The sequence below is a fragment of the Scyliorhinus torazame genome, chromosome 31 (assembly GCF_047496885.1).
Source record: "Scyliorhinus torazame isolate Kashiwa2021f chromosome 31, sScyTor2.1, whole genome shotgun sequence".
In the NCBI taxonomy this organism is placed as follows: Eukaryota; Metazoa; Chordata; class Chondrichthyes; order Carcharhiniformes; family Scyliorhinidae; genus Scyliorhinus; species Scyliorhinus torazame.
In genome coordinates, this window is record NC_092737.1 from 26,355,932 (window position 1) to 26,367,848 (window position 11,917).

An 11,917-nucleotide genomic window follows, 5' to 3' on the forward strand; every position below is an offset into this window, starting at 1 on the left:
GTCCAGCGGAGATTCACACGGATGATCCCAGGAATAGTAGGCCTAACATACGATGAACGTCTGAGGATCCTGGGATTATATTCATTGGAGTTTAGGAGGTTGAGGGGAGATCTAATAGAAACTTACAAGATAATGAATGGCTTAGATAGGGTGGACGTAGGGACGTAGTTTCAATTAGCAGGGGAGACTAGGACCCGGGGGCACAGCCTTACAATAAAAGAGTCACTTTAGAACAGAGATGAGGAGAAATTTCTTCAGCCAGAGAGTGGTGGGTCTGTGGAATTCATTGCCACAGAGAGCGGTGGAGGCCGGGACGTTGAGTGTCTTGAAGACAGAAGTTGATAAATTCTTGATTTCTCGAGGAATTAAGGGCTATGGAAAGAGAGCGGGTAAATGGAGTTGGAATCAGCCATGATTGAATGGTGGAGTGGACTCGATGGGCCGAATGGCCTTACTTCCACTCCTATGTCTTATGATCTTATGGTCTTCTGTCCATCTTGCCAGCTCACATCTGATCCCGTGTGACTTCACCTTTTCTACCATTCTGCCATGAGGGACCTTGTCAAAGGCCTTACTGAATTCCATATAGACAACATCCACTGCCCGCCCTGCATCAATCATCTTTGTGATCTCCTCGAAAAACTCCATCAACTTAGTGAGACACGACCGCCCCTTCACAAAACAGCGCTGCCTCTCGCTAATACTTCCAAATTGGAGTAGATCCTGTGTCGAAGAATTCTCTCCAGTAATTTCCCTACTACTGACGTAAGGCTCACCGGCCTGTAGTTCCCTGGATTATCCTTGCTACCCTTCTTAAACAAAGTAACAACATTGGCTATTACCCTGTCCTCCGGGATATCACATGAAGACAGTGAGGATCCAAAGATTTCTGTCAAGGCCTCAGCAATTTCCTCTCTTGTCTCCTTCAGTACTCTGGGGTAGATCCCATCAGGCCCTGGGCACCTATCCACCTTAATATTTTTCAAGACGCCCATTACCTCGTCTTTTTGGATCTCAATGTGACCCATTCTATCTGCACACCTTTCTCCAGACTCAACGTCCACCAATTCCTTCTCTTTGGTGAATACTGATGCAAAGACCCTGCATTGGATCTGTTTCTGAAGCCTGGCCCGTTTCAATTCAGTCATATGTAACAGCACTAATGGGATCTCTAGTTATCTGTGCTGCCGCTAGCGCCCTCTACAAAATGGTAATTTTGTCTCAATTCACTGCTGTCTCAATTCAGTTTGTGTCAACAACGATTAAGCGGATTTGTTATTTAAAAAAATAATCCAAAGTCCATCATTCAATGAAAATCCTGTAACCAGCAAAATACAAAGGAGGGCATCACAGAGCGATGACAGCAATGTGGTCAACTAGGGTAATTATGCATCAGGAAATTCAAACACAGGAGTTCCCATGTATAGCAGACATAGCAGCTCAAAGAGAAGGAGGGGCAGGTAGGGGTGGATGCAGAGGGCGTCAGAGACATGAATAAGGTAAATACAGGGAAAAGGAGTAAGAGCGACAGAGAGAAAGAGCGGGAGGGAAAGGTGGAGATAAAGAGAGAGAGAGAAAGAGATAGAGGACAGAGAACAAGATAAATACAGGGGAATGGAGTTGGAAAGACTGAGAGAGAAAGAGTGGGTGGGGGGAGATAAAGAGAGCGAGAGAAAGAGACAGAGAGAGAACAGGATAAATACAGGGAAAGTGAATTAAAAAGACAGAAAGAGTTGGGGGGGGGAGAGGGCGTGATAGATAAAGAGAGAGAGAGACAGATACGGAGAACAAGATAGAGTGGGGGAGATAGGTAAAGAGAGAGGGACAGAGACAGAGACAAAGATAACTACTGGGAAAGGGAATAAGAAAGACTGAGAGAGAAAGAGTGGGGGGAGAGAGAGGGTAGATAAAGAGAGAGAGAGGAATAGACAGAGACAGAGACAAAGATAAATACAGGGAAAGGGAGTCAGAAAAAGAGAGAAAGAGTTGGGGGGGGAGATAAAAAAAGAGAGAGAGAGGGAAATAGCCAGAGGGAGAGATTGAAAGACTGTCAGACAGATGGACAGACTAAAGAGTTAAGAAGACTTCAGGGATTCCACAATCAAACTACCTGAGTGTGGGCAAAAAGCGGTATTGAAGCCGCAGAGGTCCAGGTGAGTAAAATCTCTTTCTGCCTGGGCAGAGGTCCAACAGGTCTGGACAACATACGGCTCACTGCATTGTCGCATGGCCTATCTAAGGAGCTGAGTGTCTTCAATTTGGCCCCTTCGGTTCCAACATTGCAAAGGGAACAACACTTGAAACGTGTTTAATTGGGCGGAGGTAAGAATGTTTTTGGCAGGATGATTGGCCGTTTGGTTTGGAGAGAGCTTTGTCCCTTGTTTCAGAAATGTGCCCCTTGTCCTCGTGCCCTCGGTTGCCATGACAGCTCACCCGTCCAATCACCTTGCACGGAGCAAGTTTCAAACCCAATAGGAATATTTAGCAAGAAGATTCCCCCAATACCTACAACACCCCAATGGGCTCTGTGTGGATGGATCAATCAGATGTTCTCCCCCATTTCAGAATGTTGAATCTGAGCTCCCTCAAGCTCACCCTGTCCGCTGACCAGGCATCTCTTAATTCACTGCTTACAACAAATGGCAAACCTAACATTTGGAAATGGGAAGTGGCGACTTCCTCTGATTGGAGTTACAGAACCAGAATAGAAATAAGCCGAGAATTGCGTCATGGACATCTGGTGCGATGTTGTCATACCTCATAATAAATTCCACTTCCCTATTGCAACTATAATAGTCCCCAACATTGTCAGCCAGTAACCGTAAGAGGTCTGACAACACCAGGTTAAAGTCCAACAGGCTTATTTGGAATCACGAGCTTTCGGAGCGCAGCTCCTTCATCTGGTGAGTGAAGAGGTAGGTTACACAAACACATATATAGACAAAGTCAATGATGCATGATGATACTTTGAATGCAAGTCTGCGCAAATAATTAAATCCTTACAGGTCCAGACGGAGTGACTGGATAGAGGGATAATCACAGGTTAAAGGGGTGTGAGTTGTCTCAAGCCAGGACAGTTTGTAGGATTTCACAAGCTCAGGCCAGATGGTGGGGGGTTAATTGTAGTTAAATGTAGTGAGACATGAAGTAGCAGAGTGGTTAGCACTATGGCTTCACAGCATAGGGGTCGCGGGTTCGATTCCCGGCTTGGGTCACTGTCTGTGCGGAGCCTGCACGTTCTTCCCGTGTCTGCGTGGGTTTCCTCCGGGTGCCCCGGTTTCCTTCCGTGCTTGTTAGGTGAATTGGACATTCTGCATTCTCCCGAAATGAACCCGAAATGTGTCGACTGCGGGATTTTCACAGTCACTTCATTGCAGTGTTAATGAAAGCCTACTTGTGACAAAAAAGATAATTATTATTAGGATCCCAGTGCAGGCTGTATTCATGCATGCGGAACTTGGCTGTCAGTTTCTGCTCGGCAATTTTGCATTGTCACCGCAAGATAATTTTATCTGAAACTTACACAACATTGTTAGCCAGTAATTGCAAGATGATTACATCTGAAACTTACACACCCTCATCAGCCAGCAATTGCAAGATAATTATGCACCACCTTTTCAACTCAAGGCGCCTGCATTCGATTTTAACCTCTTTCCTGACCACGCGCTGACCACAGTCAGTTTCCGCCTTTCACTTTTCTTTCTGTTTATTCACTTCTGATCTATAATGTTTGTTTTTTTTTTTTCAGCAAGCCTCCTTCAAGGATCACTGCAAGGCAGTTCTGCGGGTATGTTCAGTTTCTGGCTGTTTGAAAGAAGGACTGGTCCGGAAACCCATTTCAGAGAGCTGAAAGGGAATCTGGACAGGTGAGGATGAATTGGATATTGACAGGGTGAAGGTTAAGTGAATACTGGAGAGCAGGGGGTGGCAGGAAGGAAATGGTAAATCAGACTTCCCGTAGACCAGGAAAGAAAAGGGCACATTTTCCTATCCCGTCCGCCGCGGGATTCGGGGCGGTGGTGGGGGGGGGGGGGGGGGGGGGGGGACGACAATTTATTGAACATTAAAGGTAGGAGATATTCCAGGCCCCCTGGGGGGTGACTGAGATCCCGCGATGGGCGGGATTTTCCGCCCCTTCCTGCCGGAGGAATTTTCCGGTCTCGGGAAGGCCAGCCCCCTCTCTACCTTATGGTGGCTGTCCCACATTCTCCTAGGTAGAAAAGATGTTGGATCCGATGGATATAAACCGTTTCTGTGGATTCTCGTTCTCATTGTTACTTGAGTCCCCCCCCCCCCCCCCACCCTTTGTGCGAATGGCCTGACCAACTCTATTCTGATCCTATCCCTCTCTATCAGGCTTGTCCGAGGTTTTGACAAAGTTTTACAGGTGATTCTCTCCCTCCCCTTATGTGTCGGAGAGTCACCAATGCACACTGTAGCATAATGAATCTGAGCTGGAGATATTCAAGATGGAAACATCAACTGTACTCACAATACCCACTGTCGCTGTCCAGAAAAACATGCAACTTATAGAATCATAGAACTTACAGTGCATAAGATGGCCATTCGGCCCACCGAGTCTGCGCCGGCCCTTGGAAAGAGCTCAGCGCGGTCGCACAGTGGTTAGCACAGTCACTTCACAGCTCCAGGGACCCGGGTTCGATTCCCGGCTTGGGTCACTGTCTGTGCGGAGTCTGCACGTTCTCCCCGTGTCTGCGTGGGTTTCCTCCGGGTGCTCCGGTTTCCTCCCACAGTCCAAAGACGTGTCAGGTTAGGTGGATTGGCCGTGCTAAATTGCCCTTAGGTTAGGTGGGGTAACTGGTTCATGGGGAAAAGGGTGGAGTTGTGGGTTTAAATGGGGTGCTCTTTCCAAGAGCCGGTGCAGACTGGATGGGCCGAATAGCCTCCTTCTGCGCTGAAAATTCTATGATTCTGTGCTATCTTAACCATAATATTTATCAAGAAAAATAGATGGATAGAATGCTTATAACACAGAAGGAGGCTATTCGGTTCATTGGGCACATGCTGACTCTGAGCAGAAATAATTTACCTTCTCCCATTTCCGCTCTTTCCTTTTAACCCTGCAATGTTTTTATTATTTTTCTTAAGATGATTATCCCATTCCCCATTGAAGACCTCCTTACGATCTGCCTCCATCACACTCTCAGACATTGCATTGCAGATCCCAGTTACCCGCCGTCTAAAATTAATTGTGTCCATGTCACCAATTCTCCTTTTGCAAATCGCTTTTATTAAGTGCCCCCCTGGTTCTCGGTCCTTCCGGCAAATTCACCCCACACCCCCGCCCCACCATATATCCTGTCCAGTCCGATTTTGAAGAGTAGTACCAAATGTGCTCTTAATCTCCAATGAGAACCGCCCCCGCATCGCGGAGTGGTAAATAGCGAATAGGAAAGCCTTAGATTACTGGGTGATATTGGCGGGCTGGTCAGATGGGCAGACCAGTGGCAAATGCAATTTAACCCTGAAAAATTGGAATGTGCATTTTTGGAGGTTTAACAAGGCAAGGGAATAGACAATGAACTAGGAAGCACAGATGACGAGCGGTACCTTGGAGTGCATATCCAAAGATCCCTGAAGCCAGAAGGGAAGGTAGAGAAGGTGGATAAGAAGGCTCATGGGGTATTTGCTACATTTGCCGTTATGATGGAGCTGGATAAAATGTTGGTGAGGCCACCGTTGAAGTACTGTGTGCAGTTCTGATCGCCACACTATCGGAAGGATGAAATTGCACTGGAGAAGGTGCACAGGCGATTCACCAGGATGCTGCCTGGGCTGGAGCGTCTCAGCTGTGAAGGTTAGCCTGGGATTGTTTTCCTTAGAACATAAAAGACTGAGGGGGACCTGATTGAGTTGTACAGATTTGTGAGGGAAGTAGATAGGGTAGATGGGAAGAAATATGTCCTCTTAGTAGAGGGGTCAATAACGAGGAGGCATACATTTCACGTAAGGGGCAGAAGGATAAAACGGGATTAGAGGGAAAATATTTCACTCGGAGGGTGTTGGGAATCTGGAACTCATCGTCTTGAACGGTGGTAGAAGCGAGAACGCTCACAACCTTGAAGAAACATTTCAATGAGCACTTGAACCTCCACAGCATGCAAGGCTATGGACAATGTGCTGGACAATGGGATTCGAATAGATAGTGTTATGGGCCAGGGTTTAGAGAATCCCAACGTGTATCATGGAGTTCACCTGACCCACAACTTTTAATAGATTGTGGTTATGGGGAGCACACGGCCCACTCTACAGGTGTGCTGCAGCAGAAATGGGCAAGTAATTTTTAAAGCAAAACAATGTTTATTCTATGAACTCAAGCTAACCTTTTTAAAACATACAGTGAACATCTTAGCAACCATTAATTCAACTACAACCCACAAAGAATACAACACAAAATAATCCTTTAAGCTTTCCTTTTAATATCCATACGACTTAAAAACAAAACCATTAACAGAAGCACATCAGGTTAAAGTCACTACTGAAAACATTTATAATTCTGAATTCACCAAATGATCAAGAGATAGTCTTTTGACGGCAGAGAGAACAGCAGTACACCTGTTTGGTCTGGCTTCAGCTCCAACACTGAAAACAGAACTAAAACACACCATGCCGCCTGCTCAAAAACGAAAGTAAAAAGCTGACAGATAGCCCAGCTCCACCCACCCTCTGACATCACTGCATTAGTAAACACCTATTTGTTAAAGGTACTCTCACTGCAGATATTTATATACACACCCATTTATAAATACCCATTTCTTAAAGATACTCTCATGACAATAGGGGCTAATGCCCAACGTAGGCATGATGGGCCACAGAGCTATAGAATCCCTACACCGCAGGAGGAGGCCATTCGGCCCAAGTGGCCTGCACGGACCCTCTGACAGAGCACCCTACCCAAGCCCAATCCCCCGCCCTAGCCCCGGAACGCCATCTAATATTTGGACACTAAGGGGCAACTTAGCATGGCCAATCCACCTGACCTGCACATCATTGAACGAAGAGGCCGAAGGGCCTCATTCTAGGCTGTAAAATCCTATGACTCAATGAGCTTCGCAAACCGATCCCACGTATTTGAAGTTCCGCATGTCGGCAACGGACTTTGGGAATCTTTTCTGCTCACTGTGTAACCGGAGCACCCGGAGGAAACCCACACACACACGGGGAGAATGTGCAGACTCCGCACAGACAGTGACCCAAGCCGGAATCGAACCTGGGACTCTGGAGCTGTGAAGCAATTGTGCTATCCACAATGCTACCGTGCTGCCCGTCAGGAAGAAGTGTTGGTGGAAATGCATCAAGTCCAAACATTCTAACTGTAGCTGTTATAATATTGTTACCATTTCAGATCGTCCAACATGGCCCACACAACAACGTTGACACCTGAAGCTGACTTCACCTTTGCACAGAGAGACTGGTCCTATGGATGGAGTCCACACATGGCGATTGCAACCAGTCCTGAATCTGCAGCAAGTGCCAACCTCACAAGTAACAACACGAGTAACTGCGAAGTCAATGCAAACTTCCAGTACATCATGTTTCCTGTGGTCTACAGTGTCGTGTTCGCCTTTGGTACCATATCAAATTGCTGTGTCCTCTGGTATCTCTTTAGGAAGAAGGGCACTTTCTCTCCCACAGATGTGTTCATGGCCAACCTGGCCGTGATAGACCTCATCTTTGCCGCGCTGCTTCCGTTCAAAGTGGTCTATCATGCGTTGGGGAACGACTGGATCTTCGGGGAGCTGGCCTGTAAAATCACTGGCTCCCTCTTCTTTGCCAACATGTACGGCAGCACCTTGTTCCTCACCTGCATCTGCCTGGATCGCTACGTGGCGGTGGTCCACCCCATCAAGTCACTGCAGCTCCGCAGGCCCCGCTACCGTGTGCTCACTTGCTGCCTCATCTGGCTGCTTCTGGCCTCTTGCCTTCTCTACTTGACCATCAAAGGACCCCTGACCAACAAGTTCGCCAATGGCAAGACGGCCTGCCTGGAGAATTTCTCCTCCAAGTCGTGGAACCGACGCATCTCAGGGATCAGCATCGTGGCCGCCATCATCGGCTTCTTTATCCCCTTGGCGATTATCATTTTCTGTTACCCCCTCATCGCCCGCAAGCTCCTGGAACACAAAGCCGGCGCAGACACGGTCCACATGGTCAAGAGGAAGGCCCTCCGCATGGTGCTACTGGTCCTGCTGGTTTTCATCATTTGCTTCGTCCCGTATCACCTCATCCAACTCATCCACACCCTCAGGCGAGTCAAGTGGTTCTCCAGCTGCCGACTCATCCAGTTCACCTACTCGGCCAGGCGCGTCACCATGGCCCTGACCAGTCTCAACAGCTGCCTGGATCCCATCATCTATTCATTCGCCAGCGGCGCCTTCAAGTGGAGAAGGTTGTGCTGCGGGGAGAAGCCCACCTTTAACGTCACCTTTCAAACCAAAGACACATCGAAGAAAAGCAATAGATTATCAGCACTTCAGAGGGCTGTGTAATGATATGTATAATCTAAGGAGAGTACAGGGTTAACAAGATGAAGTTCGTGTATCTCAACACTAGATGGCATCACTGAGTAGTCTTCCGAAAGGCTGTATCTCTAAGCATTCTGGGAGAAGCTGATGGCGAAGGATAGTGCGAGGTTGAGTTAAGCATTGGTTGTATTAGAGAGAGATAATGAATGACTGTAACATAGATTCAATACTATTATTTTGTTAGCTGTTACTCAGTCGAGTGTGCGAACCATTTCAAGTGGTGTAAAATAAACTCGCTTTGGTTTAAATATATAGCTCAATGTTCTTTGCAAACACCGCGGCTTTGGCTATCTTGTGAAACAATACAAGGAACATTACAGGCTGGTTTCTGAACTGCCTGGACCGGCCTCCTGACAGCCAGGGCCCGGACCCTGTCGAAGTTGAAGGACATTTAAAGATGGCCGACCAGCTGGGTGTGTGTGACTCCCCTCATGGTCGATCAGCTGACTTTGTGTGTCTCCCCCATGGTCGATCAGTTGTGTTTGTGTGACTCCTCTCATGACCTATAAGCTGGTTGTGTGTGCCTTCCCTCATGGCCAATTAGCAGGGCGTGTGCCTACCCCCATGGCTGATTAGCTGGATGTGTGTGACTCCCCTCCTGGCTGATCAATTGGGTGAATGCAACTCCACCCATTGCTGATCAGCTGAGTGTGTGACTCCTACATGGCCGATCAGCTGGGTGTGTGCCGACCCCCAAATCCTATTAACTGTATGTGTGTGACTCCCCGCCATGGCCAATCAGCTGGCTGTGTGTCTCCCCCATGGCCGATCAGCTGGGTTTATGTGCCTCAGCCCATGGCAAAACAGCTGGGTGCGTGCCTCCCTAATGGCCGACCAGCTGGTTGTGTGTGGCTCACCTCATTGCCGATGAGCTGGGTGTGTCTGCCTCCCCCTATGGCCGATCAGCTGGGTGTGTGCCTACCCCCATGGCCGATCAACTGGGTGTGTGTGACTCCCCAAATGGTCAGTCAGCTGGATGTGTGTCCCTCCCCCCATGGTCGATCAGCTGGTTGTGCGCCTTTCCCCATGGCTGTACAACTGGGTGTGTGTGCCTCCCGCCATGACCGATCGGCTGGGTGTGTGGCTCCCTCCGTGGCCCATCAGCTGGGTGTGTGTGCCTCCCCCCATTGCCGATCAGCTGGGTGCGTGCCTTCTCCCATGACCGATCAGCTGGGCTTGTGCCTCCTCCCATGGCCGATCAGCTGGGTGTGTGCCTCCCCCCGTGGCCGATCAGCTGGATGTGTGTCGCCTCCCATGGCCGATCAGCTGGGTGTGTAGGTCTCCCATGGCTGATCAGCTAGGTCTTTGTGTCTCCCACCATGGACGATCACCTGGTTGTGTTTCTCCCCCAAAGTCTGACCAGCTGGGTTTGAGTGCCTTCCGCCATGGACGATCAGCAGGGTGTGTGTAACTCCCCCCATGGATGACTAGCTGGGTGTGTGTGACTCCTCTCATGACCTAACAGCTGGGTGGGTGTGCCTTCCCTCATGGCCAATTAGCAGGGTGTGTGCATCAGCCTATGGCCGATCAGCTGGACTGTGGCTCCCCCATAGCCGATCAGCTGGGTGTGTGTCACTCCCCTCATGGCTGATCAATTGTGTGTACGTGACTCCACCCATTGCTGATCAGCTGGATATGTGCCTCCCCCTTGGCCGATCAGCTGGGTGTATACCTCCCGCATGGCCAATCAGCTGTGTTTGTGTGACTCCTCTCATGACCTATCAGCTGGGTGTGTGTGCCTTCCCACATGGCCAATTAGCAAGGTGTGTGCCTCCCCCCATGGCCGATCAGCTGGGTGCGTGTGACTCCCCTCATGGCTGAACAATTGCGTGTATGTGACTCCACCCATTGCTGATCAGCTGGGTGTGTGCCTCCCCCCCATGGCCAAACAGCGGGGTGTGTGCCTCCCCCCATGGCCGATCAGCTGCGCGTTTGTGCCTCCCCTCATGGCCGATCAGCAGGTTATGTGTGACTTCCCTCATGGCTGATCAGCTGGCTGTGTTCCAACCCGCCCCCCCCCCCCCATTGGCCGATCAGCGGGTTTTGAGTACATTCCCCCATGGCAAATTAGCAGGATATGTGCCTCCCACATGGCCGATCTACTGGGTGTGTGCCGACCCCCAAATCCTATTAACTGTGTGTGTGTGACTCCCCGCCATAGCCAATCAGCTGGATGTGTGCCTCCCCCATGGCCGATCAGCTGTGTGTGTGTGCCTCACCCCATGCCAAAACAGCTGAGTATGTGCCTCCCTAATGGCCGATCAGCTGGTTGTGTGTGACTCCCCTAATGGCCGATGAGCTGGGTGGCGTGCCTCCCCCCCCCCCCCCCCCCAAGGCCGATCATCTGGGTGTGTGACTCCTTCCATGGCCGATCAGCTGGGTGTATGCCTCCTCCCATGACCGATCAGCTGGGCTTGTGCCTCCTCGCATGGCCTGTCAGCTGGGTGTGTGTCGCCTTCCATGGATCATCAGGTGGCTATGTGTCTCCCCCCAAGTCTGATCAGCTGGGTTCGAGTGCCTGCCGCCATGGCCGATCAGCACAATCTGTGTAACTCTCCCCATGGCCGACCAGCTGTGATTGTGTGACTCCTCTCATGCTCTATCAGCTGGGAGTGAGTGCCTTCCCACATTGCCAATTAGCAGGATGTGTGCCTCCCCTCTTTGCTGATCAGCTGGGTGTGTGCCTCTCCTCGTGGGCAATAAGCTGGGTGTGTGCCTGCCCCCATGGCCGACCAGCTGGGTCTGTGCTTCCCCCCATGGCCAATCAGCTGGGTGTGTACATTCCCCATGGCCAATCCGCTGCGTGTTTGTGCCTCCCCTCATGACCGATCAGCAGGGTATGTGTGACTGCCCCCATGGCCGATCAGCTGGCTGTGTTCCAACATCCCCATTGGCCGATCAGCGGGCTTTGAGTACAACACCCCATGGCAAATCAGCAGGATATGTGCCTCTCACATGGCCAATCAACTGTGTGTGTGTGACTCCCCGCCATGGCCAATTAGCTGGCTGTGTGCCTCCCCCATGGCCGATCAGCTGGTTGTGTGTGACTCCCCTCATGGCCGATGAGCTGGGTGTGTCTACCTCCCACTATGGCCGATCAAGCTGGGTGGTGTGCCTCCCCCATGGCCGATCAAATGGGTGTGTGTGACTCCCCTCATGGTCAATCAACTGGGGTTGTGTGCCTCCCCCCATGGTCGATCCACTGGTTTTGCGCCTTCCCCCATGTCCGATCAGCTGGATGTGCCTTCTCCCATGACCGATCAGCTGGGCTTGTGCCTCCTCCCATGGCCTATCAGCTGGGTGTGTGTCGCCTCCCATGGACCATCAGCTAGCTGTGTGTCTCCCCCCCCAGTCCGATCAACTGGGTTTGA

At 50.2% G+C, this 11,917-nt stretch overlaps 1 protein-coding gene across 5 annotated transcripts; it reads left to right on the forward strand.

The window, feature by feature from the left end:
* Positions 1–2,804: 2,804 nt before the first annotated feature.
* On the forward strand, positions 2,805–8,798 carry LOC140404532 (lysophosphatidic acid receptor 6-like). 5 transcript variants are annotated; one of them, XM_072493137.1, is made up of 3 exons: positions 2,852–2,915; positions 3,749–3,787; positions 7,367–8,798. In XM_072493137.1, exon 3 carries the CDS (start codon positions 7,377–7,379, stop codon positions 8,508–8,510), a length of 1,134 nt encoding a protein of 377 aa, XP_072349238.1. In that variant the 5' UTR covers positions 2,852–2,915; positions 3,749–3,787; positions 7,367–7,376; the 3' UTR covers positions 8,511–8,798. The 5 variants fall into 5 exon arrangements, with proteins under 5 accessions (XP_072349237.1, XP_072349238.1, XP_072349241.1 ...); XM_072493138.1 differs by having other exon boundaries at positions 2,868–2,903; XM_072493136.1 differs by lacking the exon at positions 3,749–3,787 and having other exon boundaries at positions 2,805–2,915.
* Positions 8,799–11,917: the final 3,119 nt, after the last annotated feature.